This window comes from Desmodus rotundus, chromosome 2, assembly GCF_022682495.2.
Source record: "Desmodus rotundus isolate HL8 chromosome 2, HLdesRot8A.1, whole genome shotgun sequence".
Taxonomy (NCBI): domain Eukaryota; kingdom Metazoa; phylum Chordata; class Mammalia; order Chiroptera; family Phyllostomidae; genus Desmodus; species Desmodus rotundus.
Window position 1 is genome coordinate 158,231,931 of NC_071388.1, and position 21,878 is coordinate 158,253,808.

General features: G+C 39.2%; 1 protein-coding gene across 4 annotated transcripts in view; it reads left to right on the plus strand.

The window, feature by feature from the left end:
• The first annotated feature begins 5,693 nt into the window (after nt 1-5,693).
• Nucleotides 5,694-21,878, plus strand: part of ERICH2 (glutamate rich 2) — a 36,735-nt gene continuing 20,550 nt past the window's right edge. Inside the window, exons 1-5 of one of the 4 annotated variants that reach the window (XM_053918768.2) lie at nt 5,694-5,813; nt 5,898-5,983; nt 13,893-13,928; nt 16,372-16,402; nt 16,880-16,916. In XM_053918768.2, the coding sequence (XP_053774743.1) occupies nt 16,909-16,916 (8 nt within the window). In that variant the 5' untranslated portion in view covers nt 5,694-5,813; nt 5,898-5,983; nt 13,893-13,928; nt 16,372-16,402; nt 16,880-16,908. Of the gene's footprint in view, nt 5,984-13,892; nt 13,929-16,371; nt 16,403-16,606; nt 16,656-16,879; nt 16,917-21,878 lie in introns of those variants that run through there. The other 3 variants (XM_053918770.2, XM_053918769.2, XM_071220670.1) reach the window with 3 other exon arrangements.

A 21,878-nucleotide genomic window follows, 5' to 3' on the forward strand; every position in this document is an offset into this window, starting at 1 on the left:
AGCTTAGTAAGGCAAGAACCAGAAAGTCCTCCCATTGAATCTGACACCATTTGCCAGGGAAAACATTTTAGCGGCGCCTTTGCAGAGCCAGCAAAGCTGTGCTGAGCAATGACTGAAAACTGGAATGTGAGTGCTGGCGTGTACAGAGAATCCTTGCAGAAAAGAGAAAGAGGGCACTTTGTAGTGCCAAGTATTTTAGGTATTTTTATTGATTTTGTTTTGCTTTAAGGCTATGTAACTTAAGGCTTGTTTAGTAATTGAGGGGAAAGAGGTAGTAAAAGAAAACTAAAAAGAAAAAAAAATAGGGTTATACTCTCATGGGATATTTTTTCCTAACATTTTCTTTTCCAGCTTCCATGAAAAATTCTTCTACTTGTACTTAGTTTTTTCATTGTGACCCTTCACCTTGATATATAGTTGGTTAAAATTCCCAGAGTTGTTTGCTCTTTCTGTTACAATTTTAGGTTAGCTGATTCCCGATCAAGCGGGAGACTGACAGGGCATTTTCCTCACTTGGAACTAGCTTCGAATCACAGGGGAGGTGTTTAGGAGGTTCCCAAATGACCCTAGGAAAAGAAGTGACATTTTCTGGTCAAATAAATTTGAGAAAGGCTATACATTAAAAACCTCCTCTGAGCCCTTGCTGGTGTGGCTCAGTGGATTGAGCGCAGGCCTGCAAACCAAATGGTTATAGGTTCAGTACCCAGTCAGGGCACATGCCTGGGTTGCAGGCCAGGTTCCCAGTGAGGGGTGTGTGAGAAGCAACCACACACTGATGTTTCTCTCCCTCTCTTTCTCCTTCCCTTCTCCTCTGTCTGAAAATAAATAAATAAAATCTTTTTAAAAAATCTCCCTCTGAGAGACTGACCAAATACATTAGCATATTAAAGCCTCTGAGAGTTCCCAGTTAAACAACAACAAAACTCCGTTTAAAAGTTTACAAACTCATTTCCTCCCCAGGATGCGTTTTTTTCTCTGCATGTTATTAACATACCAGAGGAATTTCCCCTTAATACCAGGTTAGGACACCCTGCTGCAGCAAATTGATTCTACCTATCTTGTGTGGGCTATTAGGTTTTAAATAGAGAGGTTCTCCGTCTTACCTCTAGATTCAGGATCCATGTTACTTCCGAGAGCCCTCCCTACCCAGTGAAGAATAATGGTGACCACCAATTACTTTGGGGACCACCACTTACCTTGGGGACCTCTTTATAACACCAGGACCAGAGCAATTACCAAAAGTGAGGATAAAGATGGTTGAGGAGAGGTCAGCAAAAAAACTGCATCTTTAATTAAGGCTAAGAAAAATCCCTGCTTTGTGAAAGGAATAGTAATTTATTTCTTCCTGGAAGGATGTGAGTTCAAGACAGGATCAAAATATCTCCTTACATGTCTGGAGGAAGCAGTCAACTAAAACCACAGACATTTTAATAAGATAATTGGGGATGGTAACATTTTTGAAGTTCTGATAAAATAATCATGAGGTAACGCCCATGGAAATGGGTGACCTACATTACGGGTTGAAAGGGGAAAATTGTGGACATAAATATGTCACTGTGGCCGTGTGCTGTCTCCAACATTACTTAGAGGACAGTTGGAGTCAGGACAGTCCCAGCATGAACCCTGATGGGGTCTAGCTTAAACTGGAAGCCAACCTTTCCCTTCCTGTCTTATTAAAGGTACAACCAACTTTTCTTTAAAGACTGCCATTTCATGCGTGTGCGTGTACACATATATACACACACACACATACTCTTAATAATATTTAAATTCATCCACACATCAAGAATTGAAAGACAATCATCATTTATGTGAAGCCTAAAATAACAATGTTTTGGCTACAGGCTCCCTCTACTGTCTCTGAAATAATAAATAAACACTTTATGGTATACTCTGCTGACTAGATTCCAGAATTTATGAAAGTCAAAGCAAATACAACCATGTCTAATAATAAAAGAATTGTTAGTATAACAATCAGGAAGTTTAATATTTGGAGAAAGTTGAAAAATCATAAACTAGTTAACGATATAGATAGAACCACATGAAGTTGTCATTTGACTATTTTATATGGCTCAACCTTATATATAAACATTTAATTGTCAAACAATAACAGGGAGGGTGTATATTGGGAGTAGATATTACTTTTAATAAATAATCTTTATTATGAAATTCCCTAAATACATCGGTTAATTTAAATGATGTTTCTTCACCAAAATTAACTGCAGGGTATATCAGGACCATATAGGAATGTGTATATTATAACTTGGGTTTGAAAGTTAAAAAGTGTGAAGATACAAAATGTTTTCACACAGGAAGGTAAATGAAAAAAACGTAGGAAAGCCATATGTTTACAAGAGGAAAGCTAGAAATAAAATAGTTGACATTTTAACTCTGAGTGAGAGGAGGAAGTAGGGCAATTTGCATAGACTTCAAACAATCTCACACTATTGAGAAAACCTGCAAATCCTGGAAAGAATTAGAGATAAAAGCCAAAGTCAATACACTTCAACCACCCTTGATGTTTCACAGTCACTAAAGGAGAAAGCATCTTCTGGGTAAGTTCACACTTTGCACAAAATAAATATTAAGTCTGTTGGCGATTTTCCAAAAGTTAATATTTTACAGTTCAGAGTTTTATTTAAGTTTGCCTTTGAACCAGAAAAAAAAAAATCCTTTTTTGAAGTTGTTGTCATAGTCCCAGGAATTCAGTCTAAGAATGAAAGATGCCATCAAAAATTTATTTACAAAGATGTTCATCAAAACCTTATATTTACAGTTACTGTTCACCACTTAAGTCTTATTCCTAGCACCTACTTATTCTAGCACCTACTATGTAGTAAGAACTCCATAAATATTCTTGAAAGAGTGAATTAAAGGAGAAAACTTGGAACTTCCCAAATTGGTGACTGGTTGAATAATTATGAGTAAATTGTGGTTTACACATATTACATATGACCATTAAAATATTTTGAAGACTTTTTAAACACATTGGGAAAATGTTAAGACATTAGAGAGAATGTGAAGAAAAAAGACATGATAACAATGTACACTATCTAATATGAATCTTACAAGTATATGTGGACACAAAATGGATAAAATTATTGATTATGGTTTTTATTTCTTGTGTTTCTCTGTGTGTTGCAAATTGTCTATCGTAAGTATGTACTACTTCTATAATCCAAACACTAAATATTATTTAAACATTTTTATGATGCTCTGCTATCAGATATGTGAGAAAAATTTATTCATTAAAAACTGTGGAGTTTAATAAAAGGTACTTGTTATAGGGTAATTCAATATTTGTATAAGAGTGTTTGGCTTTTCCCTATCATTTTGTTGGAACAACCCCTCACTAGATATATACTTTTTGTAATTTATCCAGTCACCTGAATGCATGAGCCAGAGCTAAATTGTACTCTACCTTTGGGTATTACACCAATAACTTATGTATAGAAGTTACAGAGGTAAGCGAATTACTTCCAAAGTTATACAAAGATGAGATGTGTTTTTTCTTCAATGAGAAATAAACTAACCATCATGCATTCAAATAGGCACAAGCACTTTACCTAAATGATCTTTAATCCTTACAGCTACCCTTTATTCATATACATAATATTACAGTAGAAATAGTAAGAATAGCTATGTTATTGATCAATTGTCATGTTCCAGGGACTGTGTCAGGGGCTTATTTTCTCTCATGTCATGTTTTGAGCTATCCGGGGAGGTATATATTACCCCCACTTTGCACATGAAGACCCTGAGGCCCAAAGTGAAAGCCTGATCTAACCACCCTCCATGTGGAGAAAATATTTTTATGCTCAAAGGTCATTAAACCATTTTTGCCCCTTTTTTCAAGAACAAAAAATAAACACTGAAAACACTGCATTCTACAAATGGACTTGATCTTCTGTTGGGAGGAAGAAAGGTAGGAAGAGGAAGCTTAATCAGAGCTGGCGTTTTCTTAGTTTCCTTGGAGTAGGACAATGGGAATAGCCAATCAGACATTACCCATTCATCAGTGCAAAGCTAATACATCAAAACAAATGTTTTTAAAAATATTGGTCAAGAAATATAATGAATTTCCCTTTGCTTTATTTGAACGAAAAGTCTGCAGACTTCCAACATCTGCTATATAAGGGTGTTCTTATAATAGAGGAAGGAAATAGTGGTTTGCTATGTCCTTACAAACTAGGGATGTATTTGTCAATGACTTCATTGAGTTCTTTACAAAACTTCTATTCTGGCTTTATTCCTTTGCCTTCTTCCTTCCATCAAGGTTCCAAGGAGATTTAGAGTGAATGTGGGAAGGTGACTAAGAAAACGTAAAAATAACTGAGCCTCAGCAAGGCAGCTCAGTTGGTTAGAGTGTCGACTGGAAACGCCAGGGTTGAGGATTTGATCCCCGGTCAGGGCACAACAAATTCATCAAATTCATGTTTATTTCTGTTTCTCTCTTTTTTTCTCTATCTCCCCCCTACTCAGTTAAAAATATTTTTAAAATTTTTAAATAACAAGAATCTCTGCATACTTTTGGTTCCTGAAATGGTCCAACTGGTTCTATTTTATAATACTATTAATAATAGTATTAATAATAAATTTTCAATTACTATTTATTAAGCATCTTCTACGTGTCAAAGCTTTATACATTTCATGTCATTTGAAGCCCACAGCCATCTACCAAGGTACATATTCCCCGCGGGTACCTAAGCCCAAAGGTTAAATAGCAATTATAACCCATATCAGGGCTACTCAATGGAATCGAATCCAGATTTGATTCCAACAAACCACACTTCCTTCAAAACACGTTGCCTAGCAACAAATCGATCCTAATAACTCCCCCCAACCAAGCGGAGAAAAACAGCCAATTCCTTCTTAGAAGCCAAGCTTGACGTGCAGTTAGAATTTTCTAATATTCTTCCCCACCCCCTTCTGTGACCAAAACAGTGATTTAAGCAGTAAAACCTTCCATTGGCCAATGTCGAATTCACCCGGGACTTGGCCAGGGTTCGTGGCAGAGGAGAGTCCCTGGTTCTAATCCCTCAAATCTAGTTTCTGGGAAAACTGGCGTCCAGAGATTTCCGCAAAAACCTATAATCTTTTTAGGGCGACCTCAGGTTGAAGGACCAAGTCCTGTAGGGGACATTTGTTCATTCACATCCAGGAACAACCCTCTCTCCCAAATCAAGGCTTCTCCTGTTACAAGTTTAAAACACTAACGAGGCCACCCCGCCCTTTTCTCTCTCCCTGCCAAGAACTGGATCAGGTATGGACAAAGATATTTCAATCCTCCTCCCTTCTGTTCTTCTCAAAGCAACAGGTGCGCGTGCGGACCTGAGACCGATGGCAAATGCACCCAATTCGCTGCGCCGCGAGACCCCGGAGCTCTCTCGGACTCAGGTCTCGTGCCCGGAACCGGCCCAGACTCTCCGAGCTTACTCCGCCCCCGCCCCACTCTCGCCAAGACCCTCAGCTCACGCCCGAGCTCTCCCCGCCCCTCCCCCTCTGGCTCACCTCTCAGGCCCTCCCCGGGCCCGCCCCGCCCCGCCCCCTCCGTCTCGCGCCCCCCACCGCTCCCTAGGAGCGGCCCGCCCCCTCCACGCCCCTTCACAGTTCCGTGAGCCTGCTTCGCCTCAGCCCCGCCCCTTCCGCCGCTTACCTACGCGGCTGCCGGAGCTCCAGCTGCAAGCAGTATCGTCTCCATGGCGACGCGGCGCCTACGGCTCTTGGCAAGGAAAGCCGCCGGAAACGCCAGCTAAACGCGTGGCCTTCGCTAAGTGCCTTTCAGATGATCAACGTGAGAAGGCCACGAGCGGGTAAGAGGGGCCACGGCGACTGCGGGTCTCCCTCTCCCCATCCCCGCGTGCAGCCGGACTCATCTCTCACTTCGGACCACCCAGGCCCAGCGCTTGAAGCCGGAGACTTCTCTGGACCCTCCAGGTTTGGACTCTAGGGCCTCCTGGCTTCCGAGGCAGCGCGCGAGAAGGTAGGATCCGCGTGGCTGGAGGTGCACCTCGCTCTTGCTTTCCTCCTCTGGCTGTAGTTGGGCATGGAGAAGGGGTATTCGTGCCTGCGTGAGTTTGCGTGATAACGGGGCATTTCTGATGGGCTAGACACGCCACATGCTCTGACCTGCGGATTCCCACGCGCCAACTCTTCTCCGCGCCCCCTCAAGTGAAGATTGCCACGTTCCATCCCAGCGATTCCGCTACTTCCCTCTGTCCTTGTCCCACTCCCTCCACTTTAACATTTCTTTTCCTTTCCTTTCCTTTTCTTCTTTTTCCTTTTTTTTTTTCTCCCAAAACAGCTTAATGGCCAATAGGAGCAAGTACTCTGTGGCTATAGTTAGGACGTCATTACTCTCTACCAGGGGTGTCCAACCCTGGGCCACACGGCCAAATGCAGCCCAGGATGGCTATGAATGGGGCCCGACAGAAAATCTTAAATTTACTTAAAACATTGAGATTTTTTGTGATTACATTTCACAAAGTATTTAATGTGTGGCCCAAGACAATTCTTCCAGTGTGGCCCACAGACACCAAAAAGTTGGACACCCCTGGTCGACATAACTTGCTCAGCCATAAAAAATTTCGGTGGAATTTGGACAAATTATTTAACCTCCGCGGACTTTGTATTCATCCTTTGGTAAAATGAGGGGCTTGGACAACAGATCACTTGTAAGGTTCAGTCTTCAGCCTTGAGATGACATGAGATTTCTAAAGTCATAGTGTGGTTTTGAGACTACTTTACCCTGCTTTAGTAGCATTTAAAGTAACTCATGGCATAATTGTAAACTTATGTTTGACTTTCTAGAGGGCATAGGTGAACTGAATCGTTCTTACCCCAAGAGACCCCTGGAAGTTATTTTTTTTAATAAATCTGAAAAAGACACTGAGAATGTTTTTTTCATTTGTTTCGTTCTCCTGAACACCAAGTACAATGTTCCCAAATCCACCGTGTTAATATTTTAATTTTAATTTTTTGCTAATTGAAGTTTTTTTTCTTTTAATCTTAGGAAAACAACACAGCTCTTTAAGTATTAAGAGTTTACTAGAGCTGAATTCCAATGCCTTTGTAGGAATTCCACTGCACCACTCCAGAATTCCACAGCTTCCTACTACCACCCTGTAGCTAAACCTCCAGTGTTTTTCCCCTTCCTTTGACCCATCTGATCTCATTGTGCATTTAGATCTGGTCTCCTTAACTCAGAGTTTACCTTCAGCACTTTCTCTGCTAGGCTGTAGGTAATAATAACAATACTAATAGGAAGAGGAGGAGTTGTAATAATTATAATTATAGTAGGAGATAGGTGCTACTGTTATTGCTTATTAGCTATTTATATTAACCCTCACAATAACTCTATGAGGTAGGTGGTATTTTTATATTCATTTTACAGTTAAGGAAAGTGAGTCATAGGTTAACGAATTTGCTCAAGGTCACAGTTTGCTGGGGTTTGAACATAGGCAATCTTACTTCAGAGTCTGGTCACTATCTTATGTTGTAAAGGAAATATACAAAGTTTATATGTGGCTACTTTTAAATAAGAATGTAAATAATAGATGATCGCCGAAGCCATTTTATACACATTTAACTGTGCAATGAAATGTTGTCCCCATGTCCCTTCATGTCTCCCCATTATCTTCCTCTCTGATGGAGATGGTGCTTAGTCAACTTGGTCTCTCGTCCTCACCGCAGTTGTAGGGCCTGAGTGTATAGCTGAATATTTAGTAATTCAGTCTTCACCTCTTAGAATACACGATAGCTTATAAAAGCAAATAGTACAAAAGGATAAAATAATTGTATAAGTGGGATGAAGAAAAAAAATGTCTTCCAATATTACAAGAAAAATTGAAGAATTTTGTGAAATCTGATTTTAAATGTCGATGACTCATTTTATGAAAGTTTCTATTTGAAACCTGGAGAATCCAAATAAAACCCATTTGGCTCTAACAACTGCTGGTTAGTGAATACTTACTTAGAGAATAGGAGGTACGAGATATTTTACATTCTTTTTTTGCTACTGAGTCTGTATCGTCCAGTGTGCGCATCTCATATTGAACTCATTTCAGGTGCTCCATAGACATGTATGGCTAGTGGCTACCATACTGGACAGTGAAGCTCGAGTTTAATACATTCTTTTCCTTTGCTTTCTTGTTTCTTTCCTTCCCAGTCATTCAACACGTATTTATTGAGCACCAGGTTATATGACATACAGTGCACTAGATACTAGAGAATTTTTTTAAAGGGGACTTGAGTTTATCTGTTCTTATAGCCAAAAGCAAAAACAAAACAAAACAAAAAACCCCACCTATCTAACCTAATTAGGCCCTGGACTAGGGTTTTTAATTTTTGAGTCAACTTTTCCTTAAAGGCTGGCACTACATCACATATAACTCAAGCATTGCTGGGAGTTTTGCACCATGTGCAGAAAACCTGTCTGCAGTGAGCGAGCAAGAATGAACGAGGGAAAGTGCCAACCCCACCCCCTCCCTGCTTGAACACAGCTGTGTCCACTGTGTCTTGAATTCCACACAGCTTGGGTATTCAACTCTTGAATTCTACGAGCTGACCCTTTTTTATTTTTTGCCCAAACCAGGGGTGTCAAACTCATTTTCACCGGGGGCCATATCAGCCTTGAGGTTGCCTTCAAAGGGCCAAATGTAATTTTAGGACTGTATAAATGTAATTACTCCTTAACAGTTGAGCAAGAGCTCGGCGCCAGCGCTGCCACTGGGTGAAAACAAGGTGCCGGGCCTGATAAAACAAGGTGGACGGTCGGATTCGGCCCGTGAGCCTTGTGTTTGCCACCTGTGGCCTAAACCAACTGGGGTATGATTCCTGTAACTTGAAAACAAAAGTCTAGACTAATATAGCTAAAAAGACAAGAACCAAAACCTTTCTTTTAGAAATGAGCCCTTACATTCTATCTCAGGTTCAGCCTCCACAAAATTTCAAAGGCTTGATTTGCTTTCCATCGCCTACTAATTAAAGCCAAAAATCCTTAGCACCTGGTAATTTATGACTTTTAAAATTTGCTTCCATATACATTCCACCTATTTCCATTCTCTAACACAATACTGGACTTCTCTTCCCCGTTTGTTGACTAACTATTGGTCTTGACTTGGTTAAGTAAATGCCAGCTTCATCATGAAGCCTGATTCAATCTTCCCTCCATAGCAGATAGATTCACCACTTTTCACTCCGTGCTCCCTCAGGCTACTTTAACTTTAATATGTAGCTCTTATTACATGGTATCAGGTATGTTAGCCTCTTTTGGTTTCAAGGAGTAGGAATCATATTTATCAAGATCTCTTTTGGCTTGAAATGTCAAAAATCAACTCCAGCTTGTTTTAGCAAAAAGAGAAGTTAATTGGCTCGTGGTAAAGGCAGAGACTGAGCCGGAAACAGGGACTCAGACATCATCTCTCTCGTTTGTCTTTGCCTCTCTTTCTCTCTCTCTCTCTCTCTCTCTCTCTCTCTCTCTCTCTCTCTCTCCCTCTCCCTCTCCCTCTCTCCCCTCCCCCTCCCCCTCTCTCCCTCCCTCCCTCTCTCTCCTCTGCCCTTGTCATCTCTCATCCCTGATTCTTTTGTACATTCTGCGTCACTCTCAGGCCACTTTTTTTCCCAAACGCTAGAACCATGGTTACTGGGAGCTCTATTCTTTTTTTAAAAATACATTTTATTTATTATGCTATTACAGTTGTCCCCTCCAACTTTTGCCCCCTCCAGCCAGTACTTACTATTCCCTCCAACAATTGCCCCCCTTAGTTCATGTCCATGGGTTATGTATGTAAGTTCTTTGGCTACTCTATTTCCTATACTATTCTTAACATCCCCGTCTATTCTGTAACTACTGATTTGTACTTCTTAATCCCTGCATCTTTTCCTTCATCCTCTCTCTTCCCCCTCCCAACTGATAACCTTCCAAATGATCTCCATATTTATGATTCTATTCCTATTCTGCTTGTTTGCTAGTTTGTTTTTTAGATTCAATTGTTGATAATTACGAATTTATTGCCATTTTAATGTTCATAGTTTTGATCTTCTTTTTCTTAAATAAGTCCCTTTAACATTTCATATAATAATGGCTTGGTGATGATGAACTCCTTTAGCTTTACCTTGTCTGGGAAACACTTTACCTGCCCTTTGATCCTAAATGATAGCTTTGCTGGATAGAGTAATCTAGATTGTAGGAGAGGTCCTTGCTTCTCATTACTTTGAATACTTCCTGCCAGTCCCTTCTAGCCTGCAAAGTTTCTTTTGAGATATCAGCTAATAGTCTTATGGGTAACTGTCTGCTTTGCTTTTGCTGCTTTTGTTTCTCTCTTTACCTTAAACCTTTGACATTTTAATTATTATATATCTTGTTGTGGTCTGCTTTGCATCCATCTTGTTTGGGACTCTGTGTTTTCCTGGACTTCTATATTTATTTCCTTCACCAAATTAGGGACATTTTCTTCCATTATTATTTTTTTCAAATAAGTTTTCAATTTCTTGCTCTTTCTCTTCTCTTTCTGACACCCCTGTGATGTGAATGTTGGTATGTTTGAAGTTGTCCCAGAGGCTCCTTAGCCTATCCTTGGTTTTTTGGATTCTTTTCTTGTTCTTCTGATTGTTTTCAATCTTCCTTGTATTCCAAATCATTGATTTGATTATCAGCTTCATCCACTCCACCGTTGACTCCCTGTAAATTTTTCTTTATTTCACATAGTATAACCTACATATCTGCCTGGGTCTTTTTTATGCTGTTGACATATCCAATGAGTTCCTTGAGCATCCTATAACTGCTGTTTTGGACTCTGCCTCTGATAGATTGCTTATCTCCATTTTGTTTAGTTCTTGTTCTGAAGTTTTGTTCTCTTCTTTCATTTGGTCCATATTGATTTGTCTCTTCATTTTGGCAGCCTCCCTGTGTTTGTTTGTATATTAGATGGAGCTGCTTTGACTCCGTGTCTTAGTAGCATGGCCTATTGGAGAAAAGAGTACCTGTAAGTTGGACGGGGGAGAGCCTTAGGTAATCTCCAGGGCAGGCAACCTGTTTGAACCAGGTTGATGGAATCTCAGATATGATATACGCTCAGTGGCTCTGTGTGGGGAGGGCACAGAAAGGGGACAATGGCCACTGTGGGACCTCTGGAGTTTTGTCCTGGTGGAAGCTGTACCCCCGGCACTCGCCCTGATGCCAAACACTTCCGTTTTTTCCCATATGCCACTCGTGCCCTTCCAGCTACTGCCTTGGTGCTGGAGCCCAGAGGGAGTGAGTCCATGTAAGTCCTAAGACTGTTGCGGGCCCTTTAGGAGGTGACACCTGGGAATCCCACAGATTCTCCTCCCACTGCAACCCCCACTGATTTTTACAGCCAGAAGTTATTGGAACTTAGCTTCCTGCAATCGGAACCCTGGGCTGGGTGGTCTGCTATGGGGCTGCAATCCCTTGATCCCTTCCAATTTTTATCCACCACACCTGGGTGTGGGACCATCTGTTCCACGTCCCCACTTCTCCAACCCTCCTACCTGTCTTGATGAATATGACTTCTTTAAGTCCTTAGTTGTTGGACTTTCATACAGCTTGGTTTTCAAATGATTCTGGGTGATAGTTGTTTTGTAATTTAGTTGTAATTTTTGCTGAGGTTGTGCGAGGAGGCGACCATGTTCACCTACATCTCCATCCTAGACTCATATTCTTCAACCTCTATGATAATTCCCCTTGAAAAAGTCTCAGAGAAAGGTTGTGATGGACTTAGCTTGTGCACAGGCTCACCCCTCTGTCCAGTCACAGTGTTAGCTTATGAATTACTGTGATTGCTGTGTCTTAGGACAGTACTACTATTGTGTGCAGGTAGGCTAGATCTTTTAACCACATTAGGAAAAAGGAGCTGTCAGTACACAATACCTTATTATAGAGATACTTGTAGAAATTAAACCTGGAGTAATATGGCAAACCTGGAGAAGAGGCCTCAAGCTTGATTCTGGAACTGGGAAGTTGTTTAGGGACAGCTCAGATGATTAGATTTTCTCCTCCAACACTGCCTGCAGACTCTTCTTGGGTATGTCCAGTCCATGAGCTTAAAAGAAGGGATTTGATTGGTCCCGTTTGGGTAGTGTGGAAGAGTACATTGGAGCTTCTTAGGGGAAAAGATTTAGTATAGTGCTCTGAAGCATGGTCTGTCCCATATCTGTAGGGACTTAGTACCTCTTTCCCCTCTAAAATAACCAGCTTCTCAGAGCTCCAGTGGCACAATTGGTTAGCGTGCAGTACTTATAAATTTATGAGCTTCTCTTGTATCCCCAGGGCTTATCACAGAGATATATGATATACAGCAGGTGCTCATCAAATGTTTGTGTCAAATAGACATTGAATGTTGCTTGAATATTGAGAAGTATCATCACCGTTGTCCCCATTATCACTGGGACTGTTGAAAGACATCAGGAGAGTCCACCCATGTTCCAAAAGCCAGGCGCTTTTGAGCGTCTTGAGTGCACTTGGTAGAAACTCAAAAGGCTTACTAAAAGAAGGTTGTGATGTTAACATTAACCATAACCAATAGTAACGAATATACAAGGTGTGCACCTGTGTGCTGTTCTTTCTGGATACCATGACCCCAATTTGAACAGATACCACTGGGTGGAGAAGAGAATTGAAGCAACACCTGGCCAACATATAGCTCACATGCCTGTAAGAGATGGGTAAAGAGATGCATCTTAATCAGCCCCATAGAACATCCAGTTTTTCGGATTGTTTCTACAGTGTCCCTTCTATGTGCCGTGCACTGCGCTAAGCACTTTACCCAGATCACCCTATATAATCCTCAAAATGATCCAATGAGGTTGGCACCATTGTGATCCCTGTTTTACAGTTGGAGGAGCTGAGGCCTGGAGAAAGTAAGTAACTAACCCACACGTACTGGGATGTGAAGCCAGTTTCTGTCACTCAAGAGCCCCAACTCTTCAGTGTTACTCTGTACTGCCCTATAGGGATTCCGTTTTAAGTAAGGAGATTAAATGCACACTTCCTAGGTAATAATAAAGTCAGACCTGGCAGAGCCTGTGTTTCCATCAAGTGCTAGGATTTTCTATTATCAGGTGAAAATGGAATAAGAATTATATGCACTGATGTTCCATCCAGGAAAAGGGTGGACTGTAGCAATCCAGAAAGATTCTGGAGCTAGAAGGAGAGGAGGGCTCCAAACCTAGAGAGGTGCCTACCCAGGCAGTCTTATGGCAACACACAGGACCATGGAAACCCATGGAGTGAAAGTACCTCCCCGGAGGGGTCATCCTATATTTCTTTTGTTAAGGGCCTTATTTGATTCATTTTTGCATTGTTTTAGCTTCTGAGCTCTGTCTACTGCTCTAGAGAATTAGGAGTAAAATCATTTATTCTTGAGTTTGGTCTTCAACTGTTTTTCCTAAAAAGATGCCTTGCTTTTCTGATGGACTTTAGCTCTCTGTGAACTTCTCAGAGGGATAATCAATTTAATAACATACAGCCCATGCCGGTGTGGCTCGACTGGTTGGAACATCCTCCCATACACCAAAGGACTGGGGGTTTGATTATCAGTCAGGGCACATACGTAGATTGTGGTTCAGTCCCTGGTAGGAGCATTTACGGGAGGCAGCCAATCTATGTTTCTCTCTCACATCAATGTTTCTGTTTCTCACTTGCTCTCTCAATGTCTCTCTCTCTAAAATCAACAAACATATTTTTAAAAATAAAAAAATAATAATAACATATATAATATCTGGCTTGGTTAGGGTTGCTCAAGAAACAAAGCCTGAGGCAAAAGTTTACATACTACTGCTTATTCAGGAGAGTAGATCAGTGTGAGGGAGCTGGATTTAAAAAGAGAAAAACTTAATACAAAATAATGAAGCTTCTCTTTTATTGCCCACAGATTTGGCCCTAAGTTTTGTATTCCAGAGATCCCTAGGTACGTATTACTAATAATAATTTGAAAAGTCTGGCTTGGGATATGGGGACAAGTAAATTGTTACCTATGGAAAGTTTAAGTGTGGCCTCCCTCATACATTAACAACCTTATGAGCTGATTTTTCTCCTTGCAGTTAGAATGAAATTTAAGCAAATATTTAAAGGGCTAATTTATAGGAAAATCAAGTATACTGGGGGGTAGCTTAGGAAAGATAAAAGTTCACAGAGAAAGCATTTAACTTATAAGTGTTAATAATGGCATTTTTAAGGTAAGAATTATATTCTTAAATGTGTCTGGAGGTTAATTTATAAATGTATTTGTTGAAATAATATTTTATTAAAAATACTATATCTTATTCTGGCTTATATGCACTCTGTAAAGGCATTTTTCATAACATGGGTGATCTGGAATGTGTCATATAGTTTGGCTTCCATCTTGTTTTGTTGAAGGGGAGAGAAAAAACGTGGTGTAAACATGAACCACACTGAAATTATGATTTTTATGGATAGCTCAGTAGGAAAAGTGATTCCTTAACCTGCTGTTGATTATATTTGGATCTAGATCTAGAGACCAAGTTACATAAGACCAAAATACTAACAGAGTTAGAAGCTAACTTAATACAATACTTTTCTTCCTTTTCTTTTTACATTTTTTTCTTTTAACGTATATTTTATTGATTATGCTATTACACTTGTCCCATTTTTTTCCTCCCCTTTCTCCCCCTCTGTCCTCTATTCCCCCACACTTAAGCATTCCCTCCCGCCTTAGCTCGTGTCCATGGGTCGTACATGTAAGTTCCTTGGCTTCTCCATTTCCTATGCTATTCTTAACTTTCCCATCTATTTTGTACCTACCATTTACGCTTCTTATTCCCTGTACCTTTTCCCCCAATTTTCTCTCCTCCCCCTCCCTAAGATAACCCTCCCTGTGATCTCTATTTCTGTGATTCTGTTCCTGCTCTAGTTGTTTGCTTAGTTTTTGTTTTTTAGATTCAGTTGTTGATACTTGTGAGTTTGTCGTCATTTTACTGTTCATATTTTTGATCATCTTCTTTTCTTAGGTAAGTCCCTCTAACATTTCATATGATATAAGGGCTTGGTGATGATGAACTCCTTTAACTCCACCTTATCTGGGAAGCACTTTATCTGCCCTTCCATTCTAAACGATAGCTTTGCTGGATAGAGTAATCTTGGATGTAGGTCCTTGCCTTTCATGACTTGGAATACTTTTTTCCAGCCCCTTCTTGCCTGCAAGGTTTCCTTGGAGAAATCAGCTCCTGGTCCTATGGGGACTCCTTTGTAGGTAACTGTCTCCTTTTCTCTTGCTGCTTTTAAGATTCTCTCCTCATCTTTCATCTTGGGTAATGTAATTATGGTGTGCCTCGGTGTGTGCTTCCTTGGGTCTAACTTCTTTGGGACTCTCTGAGCTTCCTGGACTTCCTGGAAGTCTATTTCCTTTGCCAGATTGGGGAAGTTCTCCTTCATTATTTTTTCAAATGAGTTTTCAATGTTTTACTCTTCCTCTTCTCCTTCTGGCGACCCTATGATTCAGATGTTGGAATGTTTAAAGTTGTCCCAGAGGTTCCTAAGCCTCTCCTCATTTTTTGAATTCTTGTTTCTTCATTGTGGTCTGCTTGGATGTTTATTTTTTCCTTTTGTTCCAAATTGTTGATTTGAGTCCCAGTTTCTTTCCCTTCACAGTTGGTTCCCTGTAGATTTTTCTTTATTTCACTTTGCATAGCCTTCACTTTTTCCTCTATTTTTATGACCATACTCAACCATTTCTGTGAGCATCCTGATTACCAGTGTTTTGAACTCTACATCTGATAGGTTGTCTACCTCCTCTTCACTTAGTTGTGTTTCTGGAGTTTTGACCTGTTCTTTCATTTGGGGCATATTTCTTTGTCTTGTCACGGCTGTTATGTTGTAAGTGGCAGAGCCTTAGGTATTTACCAGAGCGGGGCAACCCTCTTTGCTGCATTGTGGTGCTGTCAGTATGCATGAATATTTCTTTAACTCCTGGGTTGTCAGAGTTCCATGCAGTTTGATTTTCTGGCAATTCTGGTTGTTTTTTTTGTTGCTAACTGGTTGTTATCCTTCTTTTGGTTGTTCAAGGAAGCAAAGCATTTCTACCTATGCCTCCATCTTGGCCAGAACTCATACATCACTTTTCTAACATGCAAAATTATTTCTATAATTAATTTTACATAGATTCCCAGGTAAAATGGGGAGAAGGGGTTAATTTCTGTAGACTTCTTTTAAACCTAATTTCACAATCCAAAAGATTGAGATTTTTCAGTTAGGATGGAAATAATGCTACCAAATACAAAAACAAAGCACATAATACTCTACTGACAAAACAAGTTCTGGATTCTATTTTATTTATAGTCTAAATTTATATAAGTGTTTAAAGACTTATGAAGTACATATTTTGTTTTTTGCAGAAATTATCTAGACAAGACAGATGTTGTAAAGGTAAGAGTACATAAACTTTTTAAGGACACTTAGTTCTATCTTACCATCAATTTATATAGTTTCTGATTAATTACTTTGGGATGAAATTACCTTTTAACATCAATAACAGAAATGTTTATATAAAGACTAAGAGTAAGTTATTTCAAATACCTCACATGAAAATAATCATAATAATGCTAGTTTTTATTTCTGCTTCTATTTTAGGCACGAAAATATATTCAGAATGGCAAACTGCTAGTGTTTGATCCAAAGGGTACATGATTTATTACTTAAAAAGAATATGTTTGAATACTGTTTTGTCCTAAATATGAAGAAGATAGTCTACTGGGGTGGATCAGTGTGGTTGAAAGATTTAGCAATTAAATCCTTTATTAGGATCTGTCATTCAAAAAATGCCTAAATATTTGCCAGTCAGGAATTTCTGTTATGAACATCACCACTGACAAAATACTGAGGGTTATTTTTCTTCTCTTTCAGAAAAAGTGGTGCTTGAACCAAATGAAACCATGTCAGAGTAAGAAAATGTCTCTCGTTGTGCAACTGATCTATCACATGCCATTTGAGCAATTAGAACTAGATAATGCAATCATTTGTCACCCAATTAAATTGGAAAGGCCAGAAATGCATGGATTAGCACTTTAGCTTTTGCTTCGGTCAAAGCAATTGTTACTAGATAAAAGGACATTTAAAATGAAAAATGAACTTTAATAAAAATATGGAGATGGATAATATTGACTTCTACTTGTAAATGCTTAAACACCAAGTGTTCTGTATATTACTTATAAAATGTTCATTTCTCATTTCTATTTCCCTTTGATACTTACTAATTTCTTTCAGAATATCTCTTTAAATGAATATTTATAAACAGATTTCTTTATTTACTATGTGATGATTTGTTACTACTAAATAAGGAAAATTCATAATCACCCCAAGTAGTTGAAGAGGTTACTGTTAAAAAGAATCATAGTTCAGTTTAACTTTAGTAGGTAAATATTAAGTATCTGCTTTATTCAAGGCACTGATTATGATAATTCATCAAAGCCCTTCCTGATATGATCATCTCCTACCACCTGAAAAATAATTCTATCATTTCTTCCATAAAAAATTACATTTTGAAAGTTAATCATAAAACACATTCATAGAGATAAATTATTGACAAGTTGGTAGGTACTCTTCTGATGGAATTCTACTCAAATCAATATTATTTTGGCTTATTGTGAATATTATTGGTTAGGAAAATTTTCACCTAATGCAACATAAACAGGGTCTGGCAGAAGTAATGCCTGTGTGAGTGAGGTTGATAGGGTAATATTACGTGTAATGTATCTATAGGCATAGATAGATACATTTTGCCTCTTTGCACAACCAAAAGAAGGACAACAAATTTAAAAACAAAAAATAACTAGAACTGCCAGAAAATCAAACTGTATGGAAGTCCTACAACCAAGGAGTTAAAAGAAGAAACACTCATTAAGACTGGTAGGAGGGATGGACATGAGCAGCCAGGGCAGAGCAGAGGGGAGGCAAGGAGGCAGCTCCTGGTGGACCACCCAGTCCCACATTACGTGCAGATAAACCAGGAGGAACAACTGAGTAGCAAGACAGACGGTACAACCCAGGGTTCCAGTGTGGGGAAATAAAGCCTCAAATCCTCTGGTGGTAAAGACCTGTGGGGATTGTGGCTATGGGAGAAACTCCAAGTCTCACCAGAGAGTTTGTTGGAAATACCCATAGGGTCCTAGAATGTACACAATCCCACCCACCCAGGAATCAGCATCAGAAGGGCCCAATTTGCTTGTGGGTAATGGGGGAAGTGACTGAGAGCTGGCCAAGAGCTGAACAAGCAGCATTGTTCCCTCTCAGACCCCTCCCCCACTTACTGCACCACAATGCAGCAACTTGGGTTGCCCTGCTCTGGTGAATACCTAAGACTCTGCCCCTTACAACACAACAGACGTGACAAGACAAAATAGTATGGCACTTATGAAAGAACAGATCAAAGCTCCAAAAATAGAACTAAGTAATGAAGAAATAGCCAACCTATCAGATGCAGAGTTCAAAACACTGGTAATCAGGATGCTCACAGAAATGGTTGAGTATGGTCATAAAAATAGAGGAAAAAGTGAAGGCTATGCAAAGTGAAATAAAGAAAAATCTACAGGGAACCAACTGTGAAGGGAAAGAAACTGGGACTCAAATCAACAATTTGGAACAAAAGGAAAAAATAAACATCCAAGCAGACCACAATGAAGAAACAAGAATTCAAAAAATGAGGAGAGGCTTAGGAACCTCTGGGACAACTTTAAACATTCCAACATCTGAATCATAGGGTCGCCAGAAGGAGAAGAGGAAGAGTAAAACATTGAAAACTTACTTGAAAAAATAATGAAGGAGAACTTCCCCAATCTGGCAAAGGAAATAGACTTCCAGGAAGTCCAGGAAGCTCAGAGAGTCCCAAAGAAGTTAGACCCAAGGAAGCACACACCGAGGCACACCATAATTACATTACCCAAGATGAAAGATGAGGAGAGAATCTTAAAAGCAGCAAGAGAAAAGGAGACAGTTACCTACAAAGGAGTCCCCATAGGACCAGGAGCTGATTTCTCCAAGGAAACCTTGCAGGCAAGAAGGGGCTGGAAAAAAGTATTCCAAGTCATGAAAGGCAAGGACCTACATCCAAGATTACTCTATCCAGCAAAGCTATCGTTTAGAATGGAAGGGCAGATAAAGTGCTTCCCAGATAAGGTGGAGTTAAAGGAGTTCATCATCACCAAGCCCTTATATCATATGAAATGTTAGAGGGACTTACCTAAGAAAAGAAGATGATCAAAAATATGAACAGTAAAATGACGACAAACTCACAAGTATCAACAACTGAATCTAAAAAACAAAAACTAAGCAAACAACTAGAGCAGGAACAGAATCACAGAAATAGAGATCACAGGGAGGGTTATCTTAGGGAGGGGGAGGAGAGAAAATTGGGGGAAAAGGTACAGGGAATAAGAAGCGTAAATGGTAGGTACAAAATAGATGGGAAAGTTAAGAATAGCATAGGAAATGGAGAAGCCAAGGAACTTACATGTACGACCCATGGACACGAGCTAAGGCGGGAGGGAATGCTTAAGTGTGGGGGAATAGAGGACAGAGGGGGAGAAAGGGGAGGAAAAAAATGGGACAAGTGTAATAGCATAATCAATAAAATATTTAAAAAATAAATATTTGATAAAAAATAATTTATAGTTTTAATTTGAACATTTTACCTAAAATATATGGTGTGCTTGAGTGTGATATTGTTATGTTATGGAATTACATGCTGATGATTTTGTAATAAAAAAGAGGTGTTATATTGTGTTGGACCCTGTATTTTAATTTTACACTGTCAAACCTAAAAATTAGCCCTTGCTGGTGTGGCTCAGTGGATTGAGTGCTGGCCTGGGAACTGAAAGGTCACTGGTTTGATTCCCAGTCAGGGCACATGCCTGGGTTGCAGTAGGGGGCCCTAGTTGGGGACATGTGAGAGGCAGCTGATTGACATATCCCTCATACATTGATGTTTCACTCCCTCTCTTTCACTCTCTCTTCCCCTCCTGTCTCTCTAAAAGTAAATAACTAAAATCTTTAAAAAAACACTAAAAAGTAAAATTAGAATCCACGTAGGCTTTGTTGTAAATTATATATATTAAATATATATTTTTATATTAAAGGAAGACTAATATATAACAGATCAATGATGAGAATTTATTACAGATTAAATAAATACAACCAGAAAAAATAAGTGTAAAATAAATATTCTGTTGATTGATTGAGATATACACACACATATATATATACATATACACACACACACACAGAAACTATATCCTGAGGTAGTTATATCTCAGGGATAAATCAAGGGCAGCATGGGCCAAAATAGAAAAGAAAAGCGGAGTGCCTACTTTTTCTCCTGATCTCGTTAATAATTGCATCTTCTTATCAAACTACTTTTTGAAAGAGTAAGGTGATCATGTTCCCTTTAATTTCCTTGCAGAGAAGAGTTTGGGTGTGGTTTGGTTGTTTTATGTGGATGGTTCGTGTAGCCAATAAGCTTCACCGTTGTATGGCATTGTCATCTCAGGTACCTTACCCATAGTTGAAGGCAAACAGGGCTAGTCCTGGAAAAAATGATCAAGTAAGAAAACAGAAAATCACGGAGGACCTTTTTTGTGGACTAGTGTGACCTGCGAAGTTGATGAATTTTCTCAGTTAGCTTCAGATTCTAATTTTTACTCCCTTAAAGGCTCTATAGTCTGACTGGAAGTAGAATTTCCCAAAAGCTCCTATTAAGCTTGGGTTAGGTGAAAACTAGAAGTTTCCTTTTCCCACCAGTTCTTTGCCTTAATCTTGTGATTGATTCTTCATTCTAGTGCAAGCCACAAGGATTTTATAAACCGTGAGTTTCACACTGCTGTGCACACAAAACTCACATTTATCATTTTCCCTATAGATCCATGTGTGGAAGATTTTTTCCACCCAACACATTGCACTTAATTAACAAACTTTTCAGTAGTAAAGGTAAAATATATCTTTAATGCTGGACAAAATTCTGTAGATCTTGGACCTTTGGTCTGTTGGGTGTTTTGGTCAACTCTTGAGCAAACCTAGAGATGTAAGGGGGAAACGGCTGAGGCAGACCTGCAGCACTCAATGCTCTGAGGCTGAAAAAATTTTATCTATATGCTATTACATAAGCATATGTTTTCTAAAATGAATGACAAGTTATTTTTTTATTCTCATTTTTACACTTTAAATAAATGTCTCTTTGGACAAAGACCAAGGATGGCCAGCAAACTTTATATGTCAGTAACACAAGTTTCTGTAAATGGAGCTAAGACATTCTTGGAAAAGTAAATTTTAATTAATTTTTAGGCCCATGTTTGACAAATTTATAAATCACTTTAAAATGAAGTTTAAAATACAAACTTCCTGAAAGACTTATTTAATTCCAGTAGAAATTTGGGGACATTTCATAAATATGCCCAGTGCTCAATCCTAAAACTTATGGTGTTTACCCTCCAGCATAAATACATTCCCCTGAGATATCTATCTAACTTGACTAACTCTCTAACCTTAGCAGATACTAAAGTAAATATCCTCCATTTCCAAAGGATATTACATAAAGTAAAAAATTTGAATCTTTCCTTAATTGTAACTGTATTTAAATAACAGGTCTTTTAGAGTATACTAGTTACTGTTTTTAAAAATGATTAGAGGCATTATTACCATAAATAACTTCACTTTGACAAATGGAAGTCAATAGACCAAAGGTTAATATTAGTGTTGCACTCTCTCCAAAAGTGTAGCATTTAGTAATGGTGAGAATTGATTTACAAACTTAAAAAAAAAAGGCTAGTGTTCCTTAAACTCTTTTATTCTATTATATATGTCACAATGATGTGCCAAAGACATTCATAGAACTGATTGCTTATATGCTCTGTGT